At 46.2% G+C, this 25,263-nt stretch overlaps 1 protein-coding gene across 1 annotated transcript in view; it reads right to left on the bottom strand.

Annotated features, from left to right (window-relative positions):
- Positions 1-25,192, bottom strand: part of AATF (apoptosis antagonizing transcription factor) — a 39,474-nt gene extending 14,282 nt beyond the window's left edge. Inside the window, exons 1-10 of the mRNA XM_057383254.1 lie at positions 25,083-25,192; positions 23,577-23,765; positions 22,934-23,368; positions 22,192-22,329; positions 11,463-11,577; positions 10,949-11,153; positions 10,080-10,244; positions 9,184-9,267; positions 2,728-2,795; positions 1,503-1,583 (exon numbers count right to left, since the gene is read on the bottom strand). Coding sequence (XP_057239237.1) covers positions 1,503-1,583; positions 2,728-2,795; positions 9,184-9,267; positions 10,080-10,244; positions 10,949-11,153; positions 11,463-11,577; positions 22,192-22,329; positions 22,934-23,368; positions 23,577-23,765; positions 25,083-25,167 — 1,565 coding nt within the window. The 5' untranslated portion in view covers positions 25,168-25,192. The remainder of the gene's footprint in view (positions 1-1,502; positions 1,584-2,727; positions 2,796-9,183; positions 9,268-10,079; positions 10,245-10,948; positions 11,154-11,462; positions 11,578-22,191; positions 22,330-22,933; positions 23,369-23,576; positions 23,766-25,082) is intronic.
- Between the last annotated feature and the right edge of the window lie 71 nt (positions 25,193-25,263).

A 25,263-nucleotide genomic window follows, 5' to 3' on the forward strand; every position in this document is an offset into this window, starting at 1 on the left:
GCTTATTGCCCCTCTCAATGCCCAAATTTCCCTCCAGTGGAAGACTGACTTCTTCTGAAAGCACCTGAAGATTCTCACAATAAAYCAGCACATTGCATCCCAACAGGCTGTAAMACTGAARCTCTGCTAAAAAGGAAGAATTCAGSAGACAAAACTTRGTATTAAATACTTGGCTCTGCAGGATCTCAAAGCCCCTCATGAAAGCAAATTTAAGCACTGCTGTCCCAATTTTAGAGAAGGAGAAAGAAGAACAGAGAGTCAGGGATCTGCCTGGGGTGGCACCAAGTCTCTCAGTGGAAGCACCAACTATTTAAAAACACCCATTTGGGCTCTACTGGCCCGTTCTGAAAAATGCAGAAGCTGAACTGCCTGTTCATCCCAACCACAGACAAAGAGACTTTTCTTCTTTTATTGATATTCTCCCTGCAGGGTCAGCCCAACTTTTTATTTAAAGAAGCAGAAAGAGGCACCTGAGATGTGAAAGGCAATTGACTGAGGGGGAGCTGCTGGCCCAGGAATGCTGAAGGCACAGATTGCACACCATGAGAGACTTCCCCATTATTCCTGGAGGTTTACGAGGCTGCCTCAGTTGTGTGATGTTGTCAGGAGTTTTGACTGAATCATGAATATATCCAATTATGTGTGATGCTGACAGAAAAGAATATTGATAGTCAATAATTATAGGCTTTTCAGGCCAACAAAGTAGCTCTTCCCTCTTTCAATAAATTATCTTATGACATCTATCTTAAAAATTGCTATGCCAGGCCTGACCCAGACTGACTCCACTGACTTTCTATCAGATGCCATCTCAACTCAGGATTTATAGTTTACTCACAAAGGATGGTTAATGTGCTGGATTTTTCAGGAAGCAGAGCAGCTTTTCAGCATCCTCCCTCCTCTGCTACAAATCATGCTAAACTCAGGGAGACTCAGAGACCTGCTCTGCAAAGGGGGAAACACCTCCTGCTCTCCAGGCTGCTTCCTTTGCCACGTGGAAGATTTCTGCACCAAGTTCAACCCAAATGAGTGCTCTAGGAGGGAAATGCCTCGTAGCTAAAGGAAGCTGAGATGTGAAGAGGGATTTGACACCAAATTTTAACTGGCATTCAGTAGGAAATAGAGATTTACTGGAGGTATTTCTGCACAACTTCCCTTGGAGCTGCTGTCCRAGTCTCAGGCAGTGAAATACAAATTGCACAAGAGGGGTTTATTGGCTCTCACTGGAAATTACAGCCCCAAATGGCTCAGGGACATTTGAGCACCTCTCTGGTGTTTCCTGAGAGCAATAAACCCTCCTGCCAAGGCTGACTGGGGCAGTGCTCACAGGCTGCATCCACCAAGCCCTCGTTCCAGGCTCCAGGAGTATCAGGGCTCCAGAGCAAGAAATCTCACCCCAAAACTCATGAATCAGAGCCAACTGGGGTAAAATACACCCTGAGCTGTCAGACATTTCCCTTGGCAAAATCAGAACTTGTGTGTGATTTGCAGAAGTTGYCACCCACCGGATTCTCCTTCCTTTGCTGGCTTTTCTGTCAACTTTCTTCTTTATTTTGCTCCGTAACTTCTGGATGGCCAACCACTGCCTGGGGATGCACAAAAACAACAACACAATTTCAGAGCCATTAAACACTCCCAGAAAGACTCTCTGATCCCCAACTGTATTCAAAGCTCTACATCTCAACCAGAACTTCCTCAAGTCAAAGAAGTTTCCAGCAGGGGAAAACTTCTCCTGGTTATAAATATTTTTTTTCAAACTAAAACAAGCGTCATCTCACCTGATTTATACAAGGAAAACTCGACATCAGGGAAAAAAATCTAACAAAATCCAATTACTGCAATCTTAATATAATCTTAATTACTGTAATCTATTTTATTGTAAAGTCAGATAAATGTACAATGCAATCACCACTTAAATGTAATTTTGTCTATATCATGTTAAATTATAGTGAATAGCTTTCCATAACATTCCAGACGTATACAAAATAAATTTGTCATGCATTAAAATTTGGGTGATATTTTACAAGCAGAAAAGTTGTTCCACCATCACAAAATTTCCTGATGCATTTTCTTCCCCTCCCTACAGACATCCCCCACAAAATTGTTTTGAGGGAGGAGCCCAACTCCAGCTTTTCCAGCTTTTCTTTGCTTTTACACTTTTCTAAATTAGAGCCCGTGGTTATTTCAACATGCACTGCTCATGAGGTGGCATTTGGAAGATTCTTTATTTTYTAACTCTAGAATTAAACAGGGAAATAAAAGCTTCCCTGCATGGAATTACAGTTTACTTCTGCATGCAGGGAACATTCCCTGATATTGTTTTCAGGGCACAGAATCTTTTCTTGCAGGAGGGATACACACAGGAATTGCTTTGAATAGAATCAGAACTTTGTTCTTCTGAAACAGTAACAAATCAGAGTTAATAAAGAGCAAAGGCCAAGTTTCAGCAGTGGGCAGCTATTTCTGAGCCTCTGAGGATTGTCTCAGTGCTGCAGGAGCCACTGAGACACAGAAATACCTGCACCAAGCCTTTCCAGATCTCCAGAGGATCACACACAAACAGCTCAGAAGTCAGACTGGGTGATCCATAACTCAGCAATATATTTGAGGATGAGCTTCCTGACTGATGTCATCGTGTTTCTTAATTTCTTAAGCAATTTCTAATATCCAGATGCTTTTTTCCACATTAACTCAGTACAGGCAGTGATGCTCCAGGCACTCCCCACTCACCTGCCCATGGCCACCTGGTCATTGGGGTCCAGGGATGTGGTTTTCCGCTCGATCAGCTCTCGCAGAAGCTGCAGGAAAGACAAAAATCCCATTTACAGTAAGCACAGTTGTTCAGTGTTCTGGTTCAGTGTACCCTGCTCCCATGGGCAAGAGGTGCACCAGGGACARATGTGCAGGGAAAGCTCAGCCCCACAGGGCTCCCCCCACACTCCCAGAGGAACTGAACCACTTCCCAAACAAAAGTCGGGCAGTGATGTTCACTCAGAGAACAGCACAGCAAAACCCTTTTATAGCTACAGCAGGAATGCTCAGGCAAGCCTTTTCTATTTATTTTTGTGTCCTGAGGGCTGGGGTTTGTCCTCTTTGCTTCCTGCAGCCAGAGAATGTTGTGAACAGCCTTTCTGGAGCCTTGACTGGCGCTGTGTGTTTATCAGCACTCACTGTAAATCGGGCGTGCTGTGCTTTGGGTATTGGCCAAGAGAGCAGCACAAAGAACAGAAAACAACCCTCCAAAACCAAGGGGCACAAACTGCTTTATGGATGGCATTTCACCAGCCAGGGAAGCCACTGCCTCAGTTCAGGAGCACCCAAATCCAGGCGATTCCACAGAGATRCCAGGGAAGAAAAGGATGCAGGATGCTTTCCCTCCACCCTGTGCTTCCCTCTCCTTCAAGGCATACATCACATTACCAGAAAAAAGAGTGATTCAAACATAATTAAAAACCTGCCACTACTTTTTTTTTTTTTCCTACTTGCTTATTTTTGGAGATTATTACTGCAGCAATTACATTTAAAAATTCCAGGAGCCAGGCCACTGGTTTATTATCACTAGAAAACAGCAAGCTACTACTCTGCCCTGTTTATCTGATTGATTCCCAACATCTTTCTGGCACACAATCTATCAGTTTATCTCTGCCACTTCATCACAGTCACTTCTGGCAGCTAAATACAAGATCCAAATCCAGTGTTACACAGACATACGACACAGTAAACCTGTGTAACACTGCCACTCTGTAAACAGCTGCCCTTAAGGCTAAGCAGAAATGGGATCTCGGTTTCCAGTCAATATTCTGTCAAAAGCAAGGTGGGAGGGAGGCTTGGAGCAGCAGAGAGGGACTGGGACACTGCACTGGGAGAGCAGAGGGAGGCAGAGATGAGGGAGAAGTAAAAAAAAGAGCAGGAGCAAGAGGGAAATTAGGAAACAGAAATAAAAGCTGTGAAGCATCTTGTTACATCTAAATAGCGAATGTCTCCGAGCTGAGGTTATAAATCATGCTAACAATGGTTACTAAAATAAAAGTGGATGTAGCCAGAGGCTAGCACTGAAAAAGTCAGCCCAGGCCTGCCTGGCTGCCTTTGGTCTTTAAGGATTTGATTAGTTTTCTGCTTTCTGGTTCAGAGTCTTGCATCCAGCCCGTGCTCCAGAGCCAGCCAGGGCTCAGGATAGAGTGAATGATAAAWTCATTTACTGAATAAAGCAACACTGTTTTCCCAGCACAAGACTTAAACCACTTCCCAAACGGTAATATTTCATTAAGCCTGGCGATTCTGCTTAAAATTTATTAGTCAAAACAGAAAACTCTCATCAGACCCCATATATTCCATTAGGAGTGATATATGGTGTCTCCCAATGTCTAATTATTAACTAGGAAGTGTAAGTAAATCACCATCAGCATTAAGCCCTGATGTGTGAAGACAGAGTTAGGCAATTCCAGCATCAAAAGGCTTTGATTGGAAACAGATCCTGTTTTGCTTTCCCTCCTTCACCTCTTCCCTGAACTTGCAGAACCTCAGCTCAGTCTCCCATGGCAGTAAACACAACTGCAAGGAAGCACAGCCACATCCCACGGCTCAGCTCCCAAAAACTGGGACCAGGAGGACAAACTATGGTAGCACAGGGAAGCTGCCAACACCAGCTGGATTTTCTTTGGGAAGAATTGGTGATGTTTGCCAGGAGAGCTCCTGAATTCCTGCTGCTGAACCCAAAACCTTTGCTGATCCCTGCTGGAATCAGCACAGTGCTGACTTGTGGGGGAAAAGGSTTTTATAAGTTTTGATTTTGAAATTTATTTAAYTATTGTGTATGATTGAGGTTTGGGAAAAGAAAGGGATGTTAATTGTTTATATGGAGGAGGAATGTTGTATTTTTGAGAAAAGTAGATTAGAATGTAGAATTGATAATGTAGGTGGTTAAAAATTATAAGTATTACTAATATTGTAGCTTTTGCAAACTTACTAATTATGTTTTGATTACTAATTAAACAGTTGTCTCTTAACTAATGTATGTTTAACACAAATATATACTCTAGTTACTAAAGTGGATAAAAGAGGCTTGTCCCACAATAAAGTCCTTCTTTCTTTCTGTTTTTTTCACCCACTTTTTGTGTGTTTTATATCTATTCTTTTCTGTCGCTGTTTGGCCAGCAGCGACACTGACTGAAAAATTCCCCTAAAGGAGTGCCCTCGATGCCACTGCAGAGATGCACACAAAGTCCATTGTAGAGAATGAGAGGGATTTGGAAATGCCATCAGGGTGCTGCTCAAGGGTAACACAGCCTCATTTCTCATTTTAGAGGTCAATTTTCATTGYAGAGGTTAGGTCTCATTTTCATGCACTATCTATCGTGTTTCTAATCCTACACTCGCTGACCTTTCTGATTTGCAGACCCCTAAGAATTTCCAGTTGAGACAAAGGGCTAAGGAGAGCTGAAATCAGCCTCRTGACAAAAGGCTCACTTGTCTTAGACCTTACAGAGCAAATCAAATTAAAAAAAGAAGCYCATCTATAAATGCCCTCTCAAGCTCCCACTCGGTAGCCACGTAACAACATTCGGATTTCTACCAACACCAGAAAAAAATAAGTTTGCAACACAAATATTATTTTAAACCCCCTCCAAAAGCTTTTTAAAAACTTAATTTTCTGCAATCTATGTRTAAGAGYCTAAAATGCAAGCTGAAAYCACTGGACAGTGTCTTTATAGAGCYCATTTTATTCAGATGCAGGTTTGTGTAAGATGCACAGATTTGCCTATTTTCTAATAACCCATTAAGAGAAGTTCCAAATCAAGCTTTAAAATGTGTTATTAACCATCTAGCCAGCCATTTGAAAGATACATGCCTGTGATAAGAGTATTGTATTGCCATTAACCTGTGGGATGGTTCGAGACATCTCTTATTCACACAAAACTCTAAATGCATCTAATTAAAGCCACAAGATCAGCTGTCCAWATTAATCACTCACCGGTTTAATTAAGGTAAACCAGCCTGTCACAAAGCCAGGCTTCTCTCTATTCTTCACCATTATCGACTTTTAATAGTTCTCTGGATTAGTAATTCCTTGTTTGGGGCATTACTGCTCCCCCTGACTCTGGCTCCTCTCTGGTGCCCATGGACAGGACTGGTGGCATTTTGTGGGCTGTCACAAAATGCAGTGACACACAACACAACCAAATCCAGGGRAGGAAAGCAGAGGAAAAAAAGGGATTATGGATATTCCCAATTCTCCTTAGGCATACCTGCTGCCAGCAATGATGAACATTTGTTCTGGGAAGAGCTGCTACCAGTGGAACACTTAGCATATGAACACTAACCTAATTCCTGTTGGAAATAAACCAATTTCCACTCTTTCCTTTACCAGAGGAGTATTTCAACCCAACAATAAAATCTCCACTGTAGCATGTCAGACCAGCAGCTCCCTGGTAGCAGGCTGGAATTTTAAGTTTTAATGCTGCAATACCAACAGTAATGAATTCTACGTAAATATGACTTCTAAAAATAAAAAGCCTTTTTTCTTCTCTAAAAACCATGTAYGAAGGAGAATTTAAAAGAAAAGGAACTGGGCTCTAGCTTCACACTGCTGCCAGTGACGAGGATCTTTCTGAAACAGTTTAACTATTCCCACCCAAATAAAAATATTTCACTGCATTTTTCAGCTCAGCTTTCCATCACCATCCAGTATGGGCCATCACAATAAAAACTGTAACTGCTTATAAAACAAGTGAAGAATAGGAGAAAAGGCAAAGTGGGATGAGCAGGCAGAAGAGAGTTAAGTCCTGAATCATCACAAAATTCCACCAGACCCACCTGCTGAATTCTACTGAATATTAAGACCTGGGCAAGAAAATTGTTTTTCCACAAGGCAAACAGATTAATTAAAGAGCTTTTTATTATAATCTATAATAAAACACTATAGCTACTTATTCTGTTATCATTAACTYGTGCACATTCATCAAATCTTGTTCATTTTTACTTGCCTAATTTCACACTGACACATAGAGGAAGCTGCTTTCCAACGCTGTTCTTTATCTGAATGTTTACCTTTTAAGCAGTAATCAAAATAAATTAATAACTCTAAAATGCTATTTATTACAATGAAAATGATCCCAAAGAAAGTCTGGAAAGCAGGAAGGAAGAGGCAGGTGTTGAAATGCACGCTGCAGGCTGTGTTAGGCATGGGGAGCAGGGGTTTTTGAGCACCCTCAGCTCAGAGTGAGCACTCCTGGAGCAGCAGCTCCCCTCCTGCAGYTCATTCCCATGCCCACATGCAATCCCCCACGCACACAAAAGCCCTGCTCAGCTCTGACCCAGGCAAAGCACAGCCATTCAGGGCCCTGGCAGCTCCATTGTGCCGCGCTCTCCCYGCTCTGAATGCAATCCCAGCTCCAGCTTAGCGCCCTGACAAATAAAGGAAAGCACTTTATGAATCCAATTTAATTGGGAGGTGACACAGAAGAACACAGAGCTGTTTTCCTCAGCCTCAGCCCTGCTTCAGCTCCAATCTCTGCCAAATCCCACTGAGCATGGGACATCAACCACGGCGGCAGAGTGGCACAGACAGCCCCCCAAACACCAGAGATCCTCTCTCCCAGGAAGCATTTTGGGGATGGAGGAGAGGAGAAGGGTGGAATGGAGTGAGGGAGGGATAGAAGGAGGCAGGGAYATMAAAACAGCCCCAGCAAGAAGSAGAATGGATGTGCAGCTGCCCGGCRGCTYGGCAGATGTCTGTGTGTGATGTACGAGGCTGTGTGAAGCTGTCGGAGCCGCTGCCAAGGACTGGGAAGTGATTAAAGCCTGCACCAGGCTAAACACCATATTTCCAGCCCATGGGGGTCCCAAAGTGGCACCCATGCCTGGCTGTGCTGCCAGATGTTGCTGGTTGGGGCTGCTCCACAGCTGGAGCAGCAGGGAATGCAATCTGGAACTGTTCCCCRGGAGGGGCTGCACGCCAAACCCCTGCCACCCATCCTTCACCTCTGCCCAGGCCTCAGATGACTCCAATTTGCTGCCACTTCCCTCTTGGGAAATGGCCAAGATACAGTTGTGCCTGGCAGACCCATTTGTTTTACTCAGGTGATTCTCTTCCCTMAATGACCTCTATTAGTTTAAGTTTTAATTTAGATTAACCCCAGCACCCCAATTAACCAGTGAGGGGAGAAGCTAAGCTGGGCCTGCTCATATTTCTGCAATCACGATTTAGCACAGTTACAGTTATTAGAGGGAAAGATGGGGACATTCATCTATTGCTATTTTCTTTGGTAAAAATTTAACATTTCATGGCCAAGAAGCACCTTCTCTGCCCAGGTGYACAGACTGTCAATCTCAGCTATTTCTCCACTCCATGAGTTTGTTATATCAGGTTCATCTGCTCTGTGTTCTTTCTCAGGGTCCACTTGCACCCCAAATTCCACCTCAGCATTATCCCAACAGATTTGGCCCTTTCAATCCCTGATGCCAACGAGAAAGGCTCTCTCCCATCACCATTTGGAGCCTGGCACCCTCACATGGCAGCATCTCTTTTCCACTGCCTCAGCACTTTCCTGGCCACTCTAATAACTCTTCAGATCAAAACATTGTCTCTCTAGTGATATAATGATATTTGTGTAGTCCTCACAGTGACACATTCCTCAATATGTGACAATTCCAGTTTTTCATTGGGCTGGCACTGTCYTTATTAAATAAACTACAAACACTGTGTTTCCCTGCACTGGTGCAGATTTCTTGCTTCTAAGAATTTTTGCAAATAAAAGGAATAACTGGCCTGGATCCAAGCTGGCCCAGTTCCAAGAGAAGTGCCAGAGCAGCCCTTTCCCATTCAGCAGGTAAATGAGATGGCTGAAGCTGAGACAAGAGGAATTTCAGTGCTTTTGAGGATTTCCTAAGGGGGCTCTGCCCACAGAGAACAGTCACCTTCAGAGAATTCACAGTTTTTCTCTTGTGTAGCCACATTCCCCAGGGACAGGCCCAGCTCACCCACAGTGCAAGTTTAGGCTAACACAGCCCTACAACAAAAACAGAGCAGAATCCCCTGAGGTACTTGCAGAGATTTTGGATGTTAAAACAGGTAACTGGGTTTTACGGGTAAAGAGGAACACAGAGCACAGAAACAACTGAATTTTCTCTGTAAGTATTAAAATCCAGCTGGAGCCATAATTCCAACACACATTTACCATCACCTACCTGGTGATAAAAGTCATCATCATCAAAGATCTCCTCATCGATGTCCTTCAGGTGCCTGTTGGACTCTGAGGGAGGGAGGACTTCCTGGAAGCATCAAGGAAATACTCAAAGCTCATTTGTGCCTATTTCCATCCTTAATTCCAAAGACATCACGTGCAGCAGCTTGTAAACACACTTGATGATATGAAGGAATGGGGAAAAGCTCCCAACATAACAAGCTTTTAAGGACCAGGAATACATTTAAAGGCAAGGCAGAAACGCTGCCAATGACAAAATAGATTTATGATACCTTTACTGGGAAATAAATAGGACTGTGCAAAGTCTTTCTGGCAAAATACTACAGGTATTTTTAATGTAATGGCAAAAATACATCTTGCAAGTGCTGTAATTCTACCTGATCTCTCAGAATTGAGTATTTATTCATTCTTAAATACTAAATTAATAACGGGCTTCCTACTAACATATTCTGCAGGTTGTATGCAATGATTTTAAAAGGGACTTTCTGGGTTAAAGACTCTGAACTGCAGAGTTAAAACCAAATTTTGCTGCCATTACTTCAAAAATCAGATTTAGTAAGCATCACTTCCTGCAGCACAGGAGGGGAACAATCCCAGCCCAAATCTTGTTTTTCCCCTGTCAGGAACTGGGACAGGAGATAACACAAACACCACAAAACTGGAATTTAAATTTTTTTTAAATCCAGTTTTTCCAAAACTRGAATTTAAAACTTTTCCTTAGCCATTACACTACAAGAATCCACRCTCCATCCTCCTCCTTCCTAAATCTTTCCCGAACAAGAGCACCACTTGCTAAAGTCTCGCACAGCGCGCTCTGCGGATTTCACAGGATGAACCAGYGAAACAAACCCCACAAAACCCCTGGAAAGCCAACCTTACCGAGCTGTCAGGGCCGGGCTGTGGGGCTGGGGGTGGCTCTTGCTCTGGTTTACCCAGCACGGGGTAGAGGGAGCGGCGGGTCTGGGTGCGCCGCAGCAATCGCTCCCTGTCCATCAGCACGTGATCGATCTGCGCCACCACGGAGCGCTCAAAGGCACCGAAACCCTGCAACAGCATCCACCAGTGTCAGATAACACACTCAGCCTCTCCTCCGGGCACCAGCCTTCCTCTATCTTTCCATGTCAGAGGATAAGCAGACAGCGTTCCACGAGGAGGGGGTTTGGGGCTCGTTGCGGGGATTTCTGCGAGGATTTTTTATTTGTTTCTCCCTCGCGCTCCCTTCCCAACCTGAGGCAAGTTGACGCCTGGTTTAATAAAATGCCTTTGCTGTTCTGGTTCAGATTAACTTCTCAATGATTAATACCGACKCAGAGATGTGAGGAGACCCTGGATCTCTGGGTGAAATGATTACCCATTGTATTAAAGCACACACTTCATGGAGGAGGAGAGCCTTAGAGGGCTCTGCTTCTGGTAGGAACCACAAACAGCTCGTGCACCAACAGCAGGGGCATTTTCATGGAGATTGGCTGTGAGGGGGTGGCTGGTTGAGAGAACACAAAAACTCCCACAAACAGGGGCACCTTCTTCTGTCCCAYGCTGCCCCAAACCTCATCCAACCCGGCCTTGGACTGCAGGAACCCAGAGGCAGCCACAGCTTCTCTGGGCACCCTGTGCCAGCCTCTCCCCACCCTCCCAGGGAACAATTTATCCCAYGTATCCCACCTGAATTTCCACTCTTTCAGTCTGAACTTGCTCCCCAGTCCYCTGCCCCACACGAGCCATGTCAGCACACACAAACCAAGCCTTGCCTTTCCCATTTTGCCAGTTGCCAGCTTTGTCTTGTCGTGCCACTTCTGCAGGAYGCTGTTCCTGTAGGTCCTGAAGTCCTTGTAGCGCTTGGCAATGAACTCAGGGTACTCCTCAAACTTCAGCTTYCGTTTGGGGAGGCGCCTCCTCTTCTCCTGAGCCTTCTCCACTTGYTCCTCATCGCTACTGCTGGGGATTTCATCCTCACTGCAATGCAAACACACAGGATAAACACCCTGTCCCTCTCCACAGCAGTGTCAGATGTCAGGGTGCCCCTTCACACACCACGTTGGTATTTTTGTTAAAAGCCCCATGGTTTAGCCCCTGCTCCATTATCAGAAATATCACAAAACAGACTTCCCACGAGGCAGARGGAATTCCAGTGACAGAGCATGTGTCACCCAGACACAGCAGAGTGAGACAGCAGCAGGGTGAGGGTGCTCAGGAAGGCTGTGCATTGTCCTGTTTGCTGGACACCAAAGGATTCACAAAGATCTTATCTCTTTTTGCTTTTACCTCTCAGTTTTTGCTTGCTTTCCATCGAYCAGATGCCTCGTGCCTGGGTACTGATAAAGCAGCTCATCCTGAAGTTCCACCAGTACTTTCAGCAAGGCCTCCAGGGATTTACAACCTGCAGAGCAAGRGACAAGAGTGACAAGATCTGGTCCATGGGGGGAACTTTAAACCATGACCTGGTGAGTTTAATGAGAAGATTCTGATTGGAAAAGCAGAACTGCAGGTCCAGAGATCCTTTGGAAGAGAGAAAGGGAAGAAAAGATGGGGTGGAGGGGTGTAAATTGATCAACAGATGGTGTGAATGTGATTTTTATTGGGATGAGGAGCTGCACTGCAGGGTGCTCACACACACAAACCCTGAAGGTTGGGAGGCTGTGTGTCCAGAGGCTCTTGAAGCTGACAGTGTTCTGTATCCCTATTTCCTGTATCTGTCCTCCAAGAACACAGAGCTCCAGCTGACTGTTGGACAGGTTAACTGAACACTGCCACAGCATTTGCTCTTTACAAGCAGCTCCTCTGTGGCAACCAGCAAGGCTCCCTGCAGAACTCTGGAGAAAACAAGTGTTTGCCCAGGCCTACACAAATGGTTCCTTTGCACAAAAACAACAGAGTCAGCTCCCCCAGGTAAAACACTGGGCACACTCCTACCCAAAAMCCTAAACTGTGCTCTGGCTGGCAGAGCACGTGGATTTGTGTGGAGAGCACCAGAGCTTCCCCTGGAGAGCTTCCCCTGGCAGAGCTTCCTCTGCCACGGAGCCAGTGAGGCTGCTTTACTTAACTCCCCACTCTTCCTTTGTATGTGGCAAACAAGAACTTTTCCCCACTCGGTTTTTTTCTTTATTTCTGCTTTTTAATGGGGGACACAGAGATCAGGGGRAGAGTGAACAGCAAATCTTCCTCAGGCAGACAGAGGCAGCGCAGGCAGAAATCAGCCCAGACACTCAGAGGTCTCAATTTCCCGTGTGTTACCACTGTGATATTGCTCAGTTGTCACCACCTCCAGATAAATGACGGCCTGACCTCAGGAACAGCAATGTCAAGGAGAAGATGCTTTAAGATTTCTCTTGCAGATCAGCTGTTGGGCTCATCCTCCCCGAGCCCCTGGTTCATTATAGATACACCCTGACAACTCCTCGATATAAACCTATTAACGGATTAGGTTTGCTGCACTTGTAAATCAGACGTGTGTGAGCATCAAAACAATTCCACCAGACAAACAGACAAAAGCCCTTAAAACTGCATTTGTTGTATGTGTCTGCAGCTAAAGCATCACTTGCAGAAGCCAAGTGCCCCCACCCTAGCCTGAGTGCACAGCTTACACCAGCAAAATCCTTCCCACTGCCTGCRACGCAGCCAAATGTCCCCAGAGCTTCCCAAACTGTTTATTTTCTCCCCGCTGCCTCTCCTCCAGCAGCAGTGCTAATGCACCCCAGGCAGCTTTGATCCTGGCAATTACAACTGGAGTAGCACTCCAGCTCTTCTGGGGTATAGCAGGGCCACGGCGAGCAGGCAAGGAAATAAAGACAGGCTCAGGCTCCCCCAGGCTACGAGAGACAGACCCCAACAGAAGTGGGGATGGGGAGCAATTTTATTTGGAGTGAAGGGGCTGGAGAGGGCAGGGAAGACAATGACCGTGCGTCTAACCAGGTGGGAGGGCTAATTATTCCAGGCAGTGGCTTCATCACGAGCCTCTTACAGCTGGGTAATTTCCCCGTTCTCAGTTCTTGTGTATTTAATAGCATTATTGGATGGCATTCTCATTTTTACTGTTGGCTGCTTAAGTGTGCTGTAAACTCGACTTCAGGAGCCAAGTGTCACCCGCCCCTGCTCTCTTCCCATCTAGCCCTGCCCTATCCATTTCACATTTAATTCCAGAAGGGACTGTTTTCTTCCCAGTCTCCATCTTCTCTTCCCTCTAAAGCCCTTGTCTGTCTGTACACTGCCTGCTTTGGGGAAGAGAGAGCCTGGCCCCAGCTGTGAATGAAGGCAGCACAAACCAGAACTGTTCCATGGCTGCAAACAGCATCATTTTGAAAGGAGGCTGGACACCRACTGACCCTCCTAACCCCAGCAGGTTTTTGTAATGCTGCTCCTTGTTTGAAACAAGAACACAACAAACATGGCTGGAATATAATTTCCAGCTTAGTTGAGACTCAGAGTGTCTGTGGAAGAGTCACCTCTCAGAGTCCAAATTTTGTATCCAGGAGGGAAGAAGTTGTTCCAGATRCAGCAGGCAGCAGATCAATCCAGCCAGAGAGCTGGGAGCCAGCACCAGTAAATCAAAGAGTGCTTTTCTCTCCACACTCCTTCTACATCCTCACTTTATCCAGCCCTCTATCCAGCCCTGGAGTATCCAGCACTGCCATGTATCAAAGTGTCAGGAGAGCCACCAGAGATGAAACCTGTCCTGCTGCTCTCAAACCACACAGAATCAATTCTGTCAGTGCCAGTGGCTATGGACAAACTGGCCAAGCTGCTGGCAGCCCCTTGGGGTGGGGGGACCCGGCTGCAGGGACTGATCCCCACCATGGAATCCATGGACTCAGGGTGGGGACAGGCTGCCAGTGCTCATCCCTGCTCCAGGCTCAGCATTCCCACAGCTTCCCACACAGGAAAAGCCTTGCATTTTTTTCCATGGCCTTTAAAGATGGGGTCTCATTTCATCTTCCCAAGCAGCTGTGGGAGCAGCAGGCACAGCTGCATGCAGGGACACTGGGAATCCATGGAAAAACACCACAGCCTGCAGGCCAGGCTTCCCAAGGCATTCACAAAGCCAGCTCCTGGCATTCCCAAAACTGCTCCACCAGACACCTTCACCCTGCCTGACCTGGTGCATCCACCCAGCAGATTGGAGTATGATGGATTCACAAAGCCAGCTCCTGGCATTCCCAAAACTGCTCCACCAGGCACCTTCACCCTGCCTGACCTGGTGCATCCACCCAGCAGATTTGGAGTATGATGGGTTCATAGAGCAGCTTCTGGCATTCCCAAAACTGCTCCACCAGACACCTTCACCCTGCCTGACCTGGTGCATCCACCCAGCAGATTTGGAGTATGATGGGTTCATAGAGCAGCTTCTGGCATTCCCAAAACTGCTCCACCAGACACCTTCACCCTGCCTGACCTGGTGCATCCACCCAGCAGATTTGGAGTATGATGGGTTCATAGAGCAGCTTCTGGCATTCCCAAAACTGCTCCACCAGGCACCTTCACCCTGCCTGACCTGGTGCATCCACCCCGCAGATTTGGAGTATGATGGGTTCACAGAGCCAACCCTCGAGATTCCCAAAACTGCTCCTCCCTGTCCATGCTACATGCATCCAGCAGACTGAGAGTGTGACAGGTCAGGGAGAGAATCCTAAATTTGGGGCAAAGCTCCCAGGATTTTTACTCCATGTGACACCTTGCAGGGTGCTGCCGTGGCAGTGCTTTCCACACGCCGTATCCAAACACAGAACATCCTTCCTGGGATGAACCAGCAGGAGCCACCACCCACCCAGCACACAGCTCGACCTCAGAGCTGTGCCAATGCTGGAAATTAAGGACTTTTTCCCCTCAATTAAATCCGAGGATCTGGCATCACAGGAGTATCACTGGCATGCAATGCTTTTCATTCTCCCTGCACCTCCACAGGCTGGGAAGCTCTCACAGAAAAGCTGGAGAAATGCTGGCATTGGAACACAGGGATGCAGAGCCAAAACTGAGCTGCCCAAAACTGGGAGCATCTCCTGCCTCCACAGAGAGATCCATRTCCCCACAGAGGCTCCTTGTCACCCTGCACCGCTCACTTTATGCAAATCCAAAGGAGGAGAGGARTCCAACCTCTAATTTTAATCCCTGCACATCATGAAGAGCATCTCCAGCAGGTACACACGTTTATCCCAGCACTCGGATGAAGAGGGAACCTTCCCTCCCTTCAAAGGGCTGTGGGACAGGAGTTAAACTCCAGGTCAGACAGCCCTCGATCCGCTGGCCTCGGAACAATGCTCCCCATTCACATCCAGCAGCCAGCCACTTGCACTAGTCATCCCCAGCAATTAATCCCCCACGAAACACGTTTGATTAAATCTTTTCAAGCAAATCCTTTGCTTTGCTTTTGTTAGTTCACTTCTTGTCAACATCTATTAAAATATGCCTTTAATTCTCCCACAATCTTAAAAAACACCGATTCCACTGTCTTCAACTTTAATCAACTGTATGGCCGGCATTTTTCATTTCATAATAATGTGCTGTTTGGAATTCAAGAGGCAGGCTCAACATCAATCATTCGGCAAGAATTTTTCCACTGCAATAAATATGCAAATGAGGAAAGCCAGTCAGTCGTATTTCAGGCCCGACTTGCTAGTGTTTTAAAAAAGACACAAATTTATTAATTGCCGTTGGCCAGCGGAATCCTATTACTTTGGGCATTGATTACAAAGCTGTGTGAGTGATTATTGTGCAACTCGCAGGCTATCCAGGCATGAGGAAAAATTATTAAAGCAAGGCAGAGATTATCAACTCGGAATAACAATAAGCCTTAACATTTTAGGCCTCTAACTTCTTCAACAAAGAATTACGCTGCAGCTCCAGTGTATCATAATTCTGAAGTCTGTCAGTATTACTTTTGGAGCTTGCTCTCTATTCCCAGCAGCAGAACGACGTTCCCAGCCAGGGAAAGGAGGGGGAATTCCTCCAGGTATCACTTCTTAGACATGGGGCTTAGGACTGCAATTTCTGCTGCAGGAGGAACCTCAGGAGGAGGAAGATGGGGCAGGCAGGATTCCAGCCTGGCATTCCTCAGTRTCCTCACTCAACATGGCACAGAAAGAAAAACCTTAAGACAAGAACTACAAGAGCCAGCCCAGACTCCAAAACAGGCTCAAGGTGATTTTTCAGAGGTGGGGTGGTCACATCTGTGTTTCTCACAGCCTTCAGCTCAATCCCAGCACAAAGCACTAGTAAATTTGTCCAAATTTAGGAAATGATGGGAGCAACGCTCCCTTCACGCTTCCCAAAACAACGAGTTGGGGAATTTTATCAAGTGTTAKTAGGAAAAGGGCCGACTTTGCTGCTGACTGCAAAGGTCTGCTCCACACCCAAGCCCAGTTTGCTGGTTCCATTGGAATGCAAATGATGCATCAGCCTTTGCAGAGGGGAAAATTGTGTTCCCTCGGCACAAAGGAGCCAGGGCTGCACCCCCCTTTCTAGGCAGTGCTTCAGCTGACTCCCAAAGAGTTACAGAGCAGCCGCAATTTAGCCCTTTCACTCCAATATTGCTGCACCTGACAGGAAGGACAACAGGATCAGACACAGATGAGTTTGCTAAAAGTAAAGAAAATAACTGGATGCAACAACAGAATAAAGGCTGGGTATTCAGGGGTTTATTAGAGGGGACTGGGGGAGGGGGAGAGCTGAGCAGGAGAGAAAGAGAAACACTTCCATGAAGTTCATGCTCTACTGATTCGCCTCAACCATCATCTTTTGATATCAGCCCAAACCGGGGAGGAGATGGGGCTGGCAAAAATGAGATTTATAAAAACTGATGTTTTACATTACTGTAAATGCAAAGAAGCTGACAGCACACATTCCTGCCTCTGCCAGCCTGGAATCCCCAAGTACATGGGCAAGGAGGAGAAAGGAAGAGGAAATGGGGAATTTCATAGTTATTGGGATATTAAGGCCAGAAGGGAACATTAGCCCATCCAGACTGACCTCCCCACATAATACCAGGCCATTAATTATATTTATCATGACAAGCCCTGAGTTTCCATCTCAAGGTACCCAATTGCCAATTAATCCGAGTTAGCTGACATTTGCACATGCTTGTCTGGACATTTTTAAAGCCTTTGTTTCCCTGCATCTTGTTTGTGCAGTACAGGACTAACACGCACAAATATTTGGCTAAATTCAGTTTAATTAGCTATTAATCTTGAGGAACATGGCTGTAGGGAAAGCTGTTTGAGCRTGGTGTAATCCCACAGGCTGCAGTTCAGGTGGATCAGGTCACCAGCCAAGGACTGTGCCATCATTTCCTGCACTGCAGATTTCAAACAAACCTCAAACAACACACATGGCTCTAGAAAATCATTCTACCACACCTGTASAGGAGAAGAAAACAACAATTGTACACAAAAATATTCAATACCACAAGCTAAAAGCCTTGGCACTCGGTGAGGGAAGAGTTTTTCCTCTGAAAACTGCCCAAAACTCATGTTAAATAAATGTCCTGCATTTCTCCACTACCTCCCACACCCAATTCCTGAACAATTCAYAGGCAGTAACAACCAGCCACAAAATCCTTTCCTGGTACCTATCACAGCCCAAATTCTGCTCAKGCACAAACCATCAGAGACTTAATGACCCAAGTAAATGTTCACAGAACAAACACAGAACCCCAAAAGTGAGAGCTAGGCCTTGTCTAAAGCCTCACTCAGGGCACATCCAAAATGGCCCAGGAACTGCTCATCCTCACCAAGCCCAGCCCTTATTAAAAGCTCTCCATGGCATATTCMACACAATTTAGAAACAAGGGTCTGATTCACTCTGATTCATTCATTTGTTTTAGCTGAGAGAAGAGTCTTCATTAATGTCAACAGGCTTTGGCTCAGCCCCAAAAAGAGTTGAACAGATTCTCCATTAGATCAGAGAGGAGAGGTGAAATTTGGGGACACCTCCATCCACATCCATTTAAATCACATTCAACCCCGCATGAATTGGCAGGGTCGAAGCTTTTTGTATTCATAAAGTGTCCAGACTAATACAATTCAATTAAAATGAACTACCAGTTTTAAGTGGGCTAGATCTGATCATAATAATTTACACTGAGGCTTGAAACCCAGTTCTGCTGTCACACATTTGTGCAGGCTCCCAGTAAAATCTTCAAAGCAAGAATATATTTAAGTCCATGATCTTGCCTAGCACCAATTAATCCTGTAACTGCTCTATGCCTCTGGAAACTGTGTAATCTGCCTGTGCCTCAGTTCCTCCCCCTCCCTGTGACACTCACCCCGCTCTGTATTAATGCATTAACATCTCCAGATGGAGGTGTGGATATATTTGAGTTTTAAAAGCGATCCAGGAACGGCGGCGATAACAAAATTAAGAGGGAATTCTTGGCAGCAGAGTCCTGCAGGCTTCCCTTCAAAATTCCAAGCCTGTGCCAATAAATCACATTTCATCAAAGAGCTTTCCCTATCCAGGTGTTTTCAGGGCCAGGTGGGTGCAGGTGAGGGAGGGAAGGGGGTGCCTTGCCAAGCACATCTTCTCTCTCAGGAAGTGGAACAGGTTCTCTGGTACCTACAGCACGCTGGATTTTATCCAAAATTAGTCACTGCTTAATCAGCTTCTTCCACATGACTTGTCTAGGTGTTGTAAAGAATGTAAAAGTATTATTTTAAAGACTGGGATTTGGAGATGCCAATAAAAATCCTCATTAAAAAGACACTGAGAACACACACACGTACTAACCAGAGACTAAATAGAACCTTTCCCTCTCTCAAATGTCAAAATATTGTAGAACCAACCGAGAACAAAATGAAGATATTCAGTGTGAAGCACTCAGAGAGAGAGGTGCTAAACATGCTGTTAAGTGCCAAGGCACAGAATTTGTCCCGGGACCAGGTCAGCACCTCAGGGAATGGCTCCAGGCAGGAGCACAGTCTGAAAGCTCTTGTTACCTCCTTGTCCCTCATTTATTTGTGAGATTTTTATCACTCTATTTAGAAGATTTAACACAACAAGCCACAAACCTTGGAACTTGTTTAATTCCTGGCACTGGATGTGGCTTCACTAACACTGTTTCCACCCCTTCTTTGGATCTTTCTTGCCCTTGAGGTAATTTTTGGAGACAATTTCATGAGATCCCCTTCCAKCCTCCCTGCCCCTCACCAGCACAGTGAAATATGAGTGGCAGGCCTGCAATCTGTGCACAGACACAGCACAGAAACTTGCACCTTGCACTCCTTTTCTATGTAAATAATGCAGGGATCCTGCGGGAACATGCCAGGGATTGGAATTTTTAATTAATGGGTCTCTTTAATGTGCAAATCAGGAGCAGATTGCAAATTCTGACTTGCATTGATTATGAAAAACATTAATTGAACGTGCAAGACCCCAAACAGAGGCAACATCTCAAGSCCTGGACCAGACTGGAAGATGCAGTGCAGGGGAATACAAATCTGTCTTGGAGAACCAACCCACTCCAGGCAGCAGCACCTTGGAACTGTGAGCTGGGAGGGTTTGTGTGTGCAGGGCATTAAACATTGGACATTTGTGCTGCATTCAGGGCTCAGCCACTCAGAGCTCAGCAYTAAAAACCACCCAGACTTTCTCAGTGGGTGCAAAACACGAATAAACATGAGCTCCATGACCACASTTTGGTCTCCCATTTGTATGTAAAAAGGGTGAGAGCAAAAAATCTGGAATATAATTAAAGATGGAATAAAAAAAAGGAAATAAAAAGTAAGACAGCACAAACAAAGCAATGCTGTCTCTTTAAACAGAAATTCATCCTATATAAATTATGGCCATAAACTTTTCCTGCAGTGCAGCCTAATTAATTCTTGTTCTATACACAAAGGGAAATGCTGGGTGACAAATGGGTGTGAAGCCTGAAAGCTGCCAGGTCTGCAAAACATTTTCTACTTCAATTTATAAGCAATTTTGCAGTAAATCATCTACCAGAACCTGAGATCTTAGGAATCTAAGGTTGTCCAAAGCATGCTGTAACATTAAAAAAAAAACAAAAAACAAACAAAAAACATAAAAGATTACAAAATAATAAATTAAACACTTGAGGTCTTGTGACCTCCAGTCTCAAAATCTGGGAAACGAGCATGACCTTGCAATTTTTACTCAGGTTTGGCTTCAAAAGAGCAAATGGATGGAGCACTGCTGTCCACTCTTTAATACAATTATACTCCAGCCCTCAGGGAATTCCTGCACTACAACAGTGGGAGACACCCAAGAGGAAAATACATGAAGGACCATTTTCAAATTCAAAAAATTCAGCCTTCCTGAGAGCAGAAATTTCATGAGAAATGGAAGGATTTGGGATAAACTGYAGGAAAACTCTGGTCCAGCAGCTCCAAGCACACTGGGAGCTTCCTGCCTCCAGCATCCTGCAGGGTTCAMCCAGAGTCTGRGATTTTGGCACCAACTCCTTTGTGMWACTCRAACACCAAATGATTTCCTCCTGTTCAATGAGGATGATGAAAATGTGCCAGATTTATTTTGTGGATTTGGACAGAAATGCTGAGGCTTCCCTGAAAGGAGARCATCACCCAGTCCAAAACAGTGCCAATGACATGATTATCCCAAATCCTGTCCAAGGCTGAAGAACATCCCATACAAGTGTAGCARTAATAGTGGAATGTTCCTAAATTCAGTATTTCCCATCTGCCACCCTGAGTGTTTCCTCTGCCAACACTGCTCAGATCACTCCAGCTTTATGTTCTCTCTGCCTGCACAGATGAACTAMAGAGCACAAACCCAAGCTAGAAGGAATATCAGAGTGAACTCCTACAAGTTCTGTGCTGAGATGATGAGGAGAAGGTGAAGAGGGGATCATTAAGCAGTTATTAGCAGTGGAGTTTCCCTCAGAGCTGAGGGATTGGCCTCTGCAGCACTGGGGACATTACACTCCATGTTCTTGGATGTATTTTGCTTATGGGAAATATCAAAATGTCAACCATTGTTTCTGTTAAAGGTCTTTAATGATATTGCATCTTAGACCTGTAATGAAACATGGAGCTGGTGCAGTTTGTAATGCATCTCATTAAGGCCATTAATAATGTGTGTTCCACTGAAAGGTCAGCACAGTATTGGTGGGAGTTTGCCTTTTTGTCCTTAATCACTTCATTTAAAGCAGCAGARCCAACTTTAAAGCACAAAGTACCTCACCTGCTGCAGCTGCAGGTAAACTTTACCTGCTCTGTTGGGGTCAGGGGTGAGGCAGAGGAGCACAGCCAAAACCTGCTGCAGGGGGACAGTGCAGGGTCATGACTGATGATCCAGACACCTCCCTGTAGAGGAGTGTTAACAGCTTGTATGGGAGAAAAACTTAGCTGCTTTGAGAAAAAGAGATTAGAATGTAAAATTGATAASGCAAGTGGCTTATAATTATAAATATTATTAATACTGTAGCTTTTGTAAACTTACTAATCTTATGCTGATGAGTAGAAAGTGACAGCTTCACTGACTAATGTATGTTTGACACAAATGTATGCATTAGTTGCTAAAGTGGATAAAAGAGGTTTGTTTTAGAATAAAGAAGTTACTTTTTGTGTGTGTATAAGTGTGTCTTTGTGTCTGTTATTTTGTGTCTGCTGTCTGGCCATCAAGGACACCTCCCTCCCTGTGCATTCACCCCAAGGCCAGTAAAAAAAGGTGTTCAGATATAAAACTGAAACAGACCCACACCACACGGAAACGGAGTTCTTTGCCCTTATCTGGTGCCTGCACGTTATGACTTCACACTGGAGAACCTACTGCAGATCTCATCAGATCAGTGCCATCAGCAGTGATTCTCAGAAAGAAACAGATGAGGCAGCTCCAATTTAACAGCACAGACCCTCTCCTTTGGGCTGCATTACTCCTGCTTAGGGCACACCTTTGTACTCACTGGCCCAGCACAAAACTGGTACGAGGTGTGTCTGGACAAAACATCCCAGCTCTGCACTGCACAGCAACAACCAAACCAATTGTTTGTAAGAGTCGGAGCAAAGGAGAAAGATTAAAGGGCTCTTACAGCTCTCCACAGCGTTGTCAAAGTCCTGTCCCCCCTCCTTCTTGAACCTGGGGTAGGTGTCTGGCTGGGGGAGCCTGTTGGCTGTCATCAGCACCTTCTGCATCTTGATCCTCCCTTCCATCAGCTGATCCCACAGGGCTTCACAACAAAAGAGAAATAAAAGAATTAAAGTTAGCAAGCCAGAGMACTTATTCCTTTAAAGGACCTCACAGCTCAAGCCCTCCCCTTGGGGCTGCATTACTCCTGCTCAGGGCAGTCTKTGCATGCACTGACCAGCACAAAATGGGTGCCAAAAGTTGTCTCTGGACAAAGCAAATCCCAGCAGCARCTCTGTGACCCACAAATCAAACCATCCCTTTGCTCTGCTGTTTAAAAGGACAGTCTGCAAACGGAGGTTTGATAGTTTAACAGCTCAGACAGCAAGAAATGGCATTGTGGGTGTCATATTTTGAAAAAAAGTGATCTCAGCATCACAGCAGGACCAGTGCAGGAAGGCCCTGTCCCAATGGCACCATGAGGATATTCAGCACTGGTTCAGCTCAGCCAGTGCATAAACACAATTCACAAAGGGAACTTTTGCAGCAGCAGATTTGGCAGAACATCTGTAAAAACCTGTGGCTGCTGTAGCATGGCCATGCAGGRTGCTCACAGCACGTTAYTGYGCTGAGGTGTGGTARCCCAGCATGGCTGGGTTCACACTGYCAGTGAAGGGACAGCAAACACACAGCAAACATGCACAAACCTAGCTGGTTCCTCACAGCTTTGCCCTTCTCCACTTCTTCAGACTCCTGTGCTCTGGAGAAGGTCATCACCCCCCCATCATCTTCACTGTCTTTGGTTTCCTTTCCGGCGTCGTGGTTTTCACTCCCATATTCTTCCTCCTCGCTTCCTTCCATGTCAGCTTCATCTTCATCTTCATCTTCATCCTCATCATCACCCTCCCCTTCACTGCTCCCTGCATCATCCATCCCCTCTGTAAACTTCTCAAAGTCTGTGATATTCTGGAAGGTGAACTTTGGTGCCTTGGCCTTGGATGGATCCTCCTCTTCATCATCTCCCAAGTCATCCTCCTGCTCACTGCCAGCACTGCTGGGCTTCTCCCTGGCCTTAGAGCCAACACTGTCATCCTCTTCTGAGCCTTCACTGCCACTGTACCAGTCATCTTCAGCTTCYTCAGCTAATAAATGAGAGAAAAACGTTATTAATTAGCAGAAATAYGTGTCACTTTGCAGCAATAGCTATGGTTTGGGCTGTTTGATGTCCAACTTAATTGCAGCTGTTCCTTGCCCTGTAACAGAGCCCTGAGGCTCGACATGCTCAGTCACATGCTGACATCATATTTTGTGCAGCCCAGTAAAAAGGGGAAGAAAAATGAGATTTCTCACCAGATCCTTCTTCAGCCAGAGCATCTCCCCAGAGCTCTTCCTGCAGAGCTTTYCGAGATGTAGCTTTTCCACTGTACCTCTTATCAGCTTCCAGGAGAGAGGCTGAAGCTCTTTTCCTGATATTACCAACAGGCAAAATGTCATCTGTGGTTTCATCCTCAAATCTRTCAATCACTTTAGCAACTGTAGCTGTGGATGAAAAAAAAACAGGGAAATGGTGTCTAAACTGAGCTGAATTCCAGTCTAGAAGGAGCATTGGCAGGAAGGAGCCCTGGAAAAACTCCTCTAGCAACAATGCAGTGCACATGGAACAGAAATCATGGAATAGTGTGGCTTTGAGAAGCACAGAAAAGCCACACAAATAATTTCCTGCAAGGGGGAAAGGTTACTGCATGAAGCAGAGCACAAACTAAGCCTGTCCAAGCCCTCCTAAGGATGCAGGAGGGTCTTGTGAGAAGAGCAGCTCTTCACGTGGAGGGCTCTGCAAAGCTTCATGCTTGCAGATTAAAAGAGGAAAACTCCAATTCAGATGCACTTTGGCCTCCTGCTACATATACACACCACAAAAATACATAAATATTTCAGAAAAGCTCAGCAGAGGAAATAATTTCACTGTGGTTATTTACCCTCCTTCATCCCCATCTTCTCCAGGAGGCAGAGCAGAGCAGYCCAGCCCAGAGAACTCATCCCACCATCCTCCCTCCCTKCCTTCATTCATGTGCAAGACACCCYGTGCCAAATTACAGGGTTAGCTTTGTTCAGGCAATCGAGCGACTCAAATCGCTGAGTGCTCTTAATGTGTGTTTACAAACGTTAATGCCTCACTCGGAGTGTTTGTTTGAGGCTGAGGGGGGCAARAAAACCTCCTGCTCATAACCAACCAACACAATCTGCTCTACAGTCACTGCAGAGAGAAGAGAATGGCAAAATGCGGGCACCGAGGAGCGGTTGGGCAAGAGGGACAGAAAAAAACGGCTTCTGTGGGACTGCAGGGTCTCCTGGAATTTCCAGTTTTGGCACCACCACAGGGTGAAGATGTCCCCAGAGCAGCTGTGGGACAGTGGAAGGTGTCTCTGCCATGGCARGGGTGGCACTGGATGCCCTTTAAGGTCCTTCCTTAAGGACCTTAAACCAGTCTGGGATTCTGCGAAGTCCGGAACAAAATCGTGCTTCCTGAAATGGGAAGGCGCCTCTGCTGACGGCGGTGACTGCCTCAGAGATTACTGAGGTGTTTCTGACAGCAYACCACGGCTCTCACACAGATCGCAGAGAAGAACCAAGCTATGCCTAACACAGCCCCGATCCCTGAGGTCACCCCGGGGCCGGGGGCACAGCGGGAGCGCCGCGTTCCGCCCGCAGCCCGGGCCACCGGGGCCCGAGCCCSCCTCACGCCGCCGCGGCGCCACGTGCGGCCGCTCCGGCAGCGCACTACCCCGCCCCTACCGCTCCCCTGCCGCCCCCGCCGGCCGCGGTGCCAAACCCACCCCTCTCCCGGTCCTCCCGCACCTTCCTCCGCGTCGTCCTCGGGGTCCCGCGGGCACGGCCGGGGGTCGAGCAGCTCCTGCAGCTGCAGCGCCAAGGGCGCCGCCATCTTGGGGCAGCGTGAGGGGAGCGCGGGGCGGGGCCGGGGAGGGGCGGGGCGGGGAAAGGGGCGGGGCCTGAGGGAGCTGAGGGAGCCTGAGGGAGC

This window comes from Malurus melanocephalus, unplaced genomic scaffold (assembly GCF_030028575.1).
Source record: "Malurus melanocephalus ecotype Western Australia unplaced genomic scaffold, MMel_1.1 scaffold_617, whole genome shotgun sequence".
NCBI lineage: Eukaryota > Metazoa > Chordata > Aves > Passeriformes > Maluridae > Malurus > Malurus melanocephalus.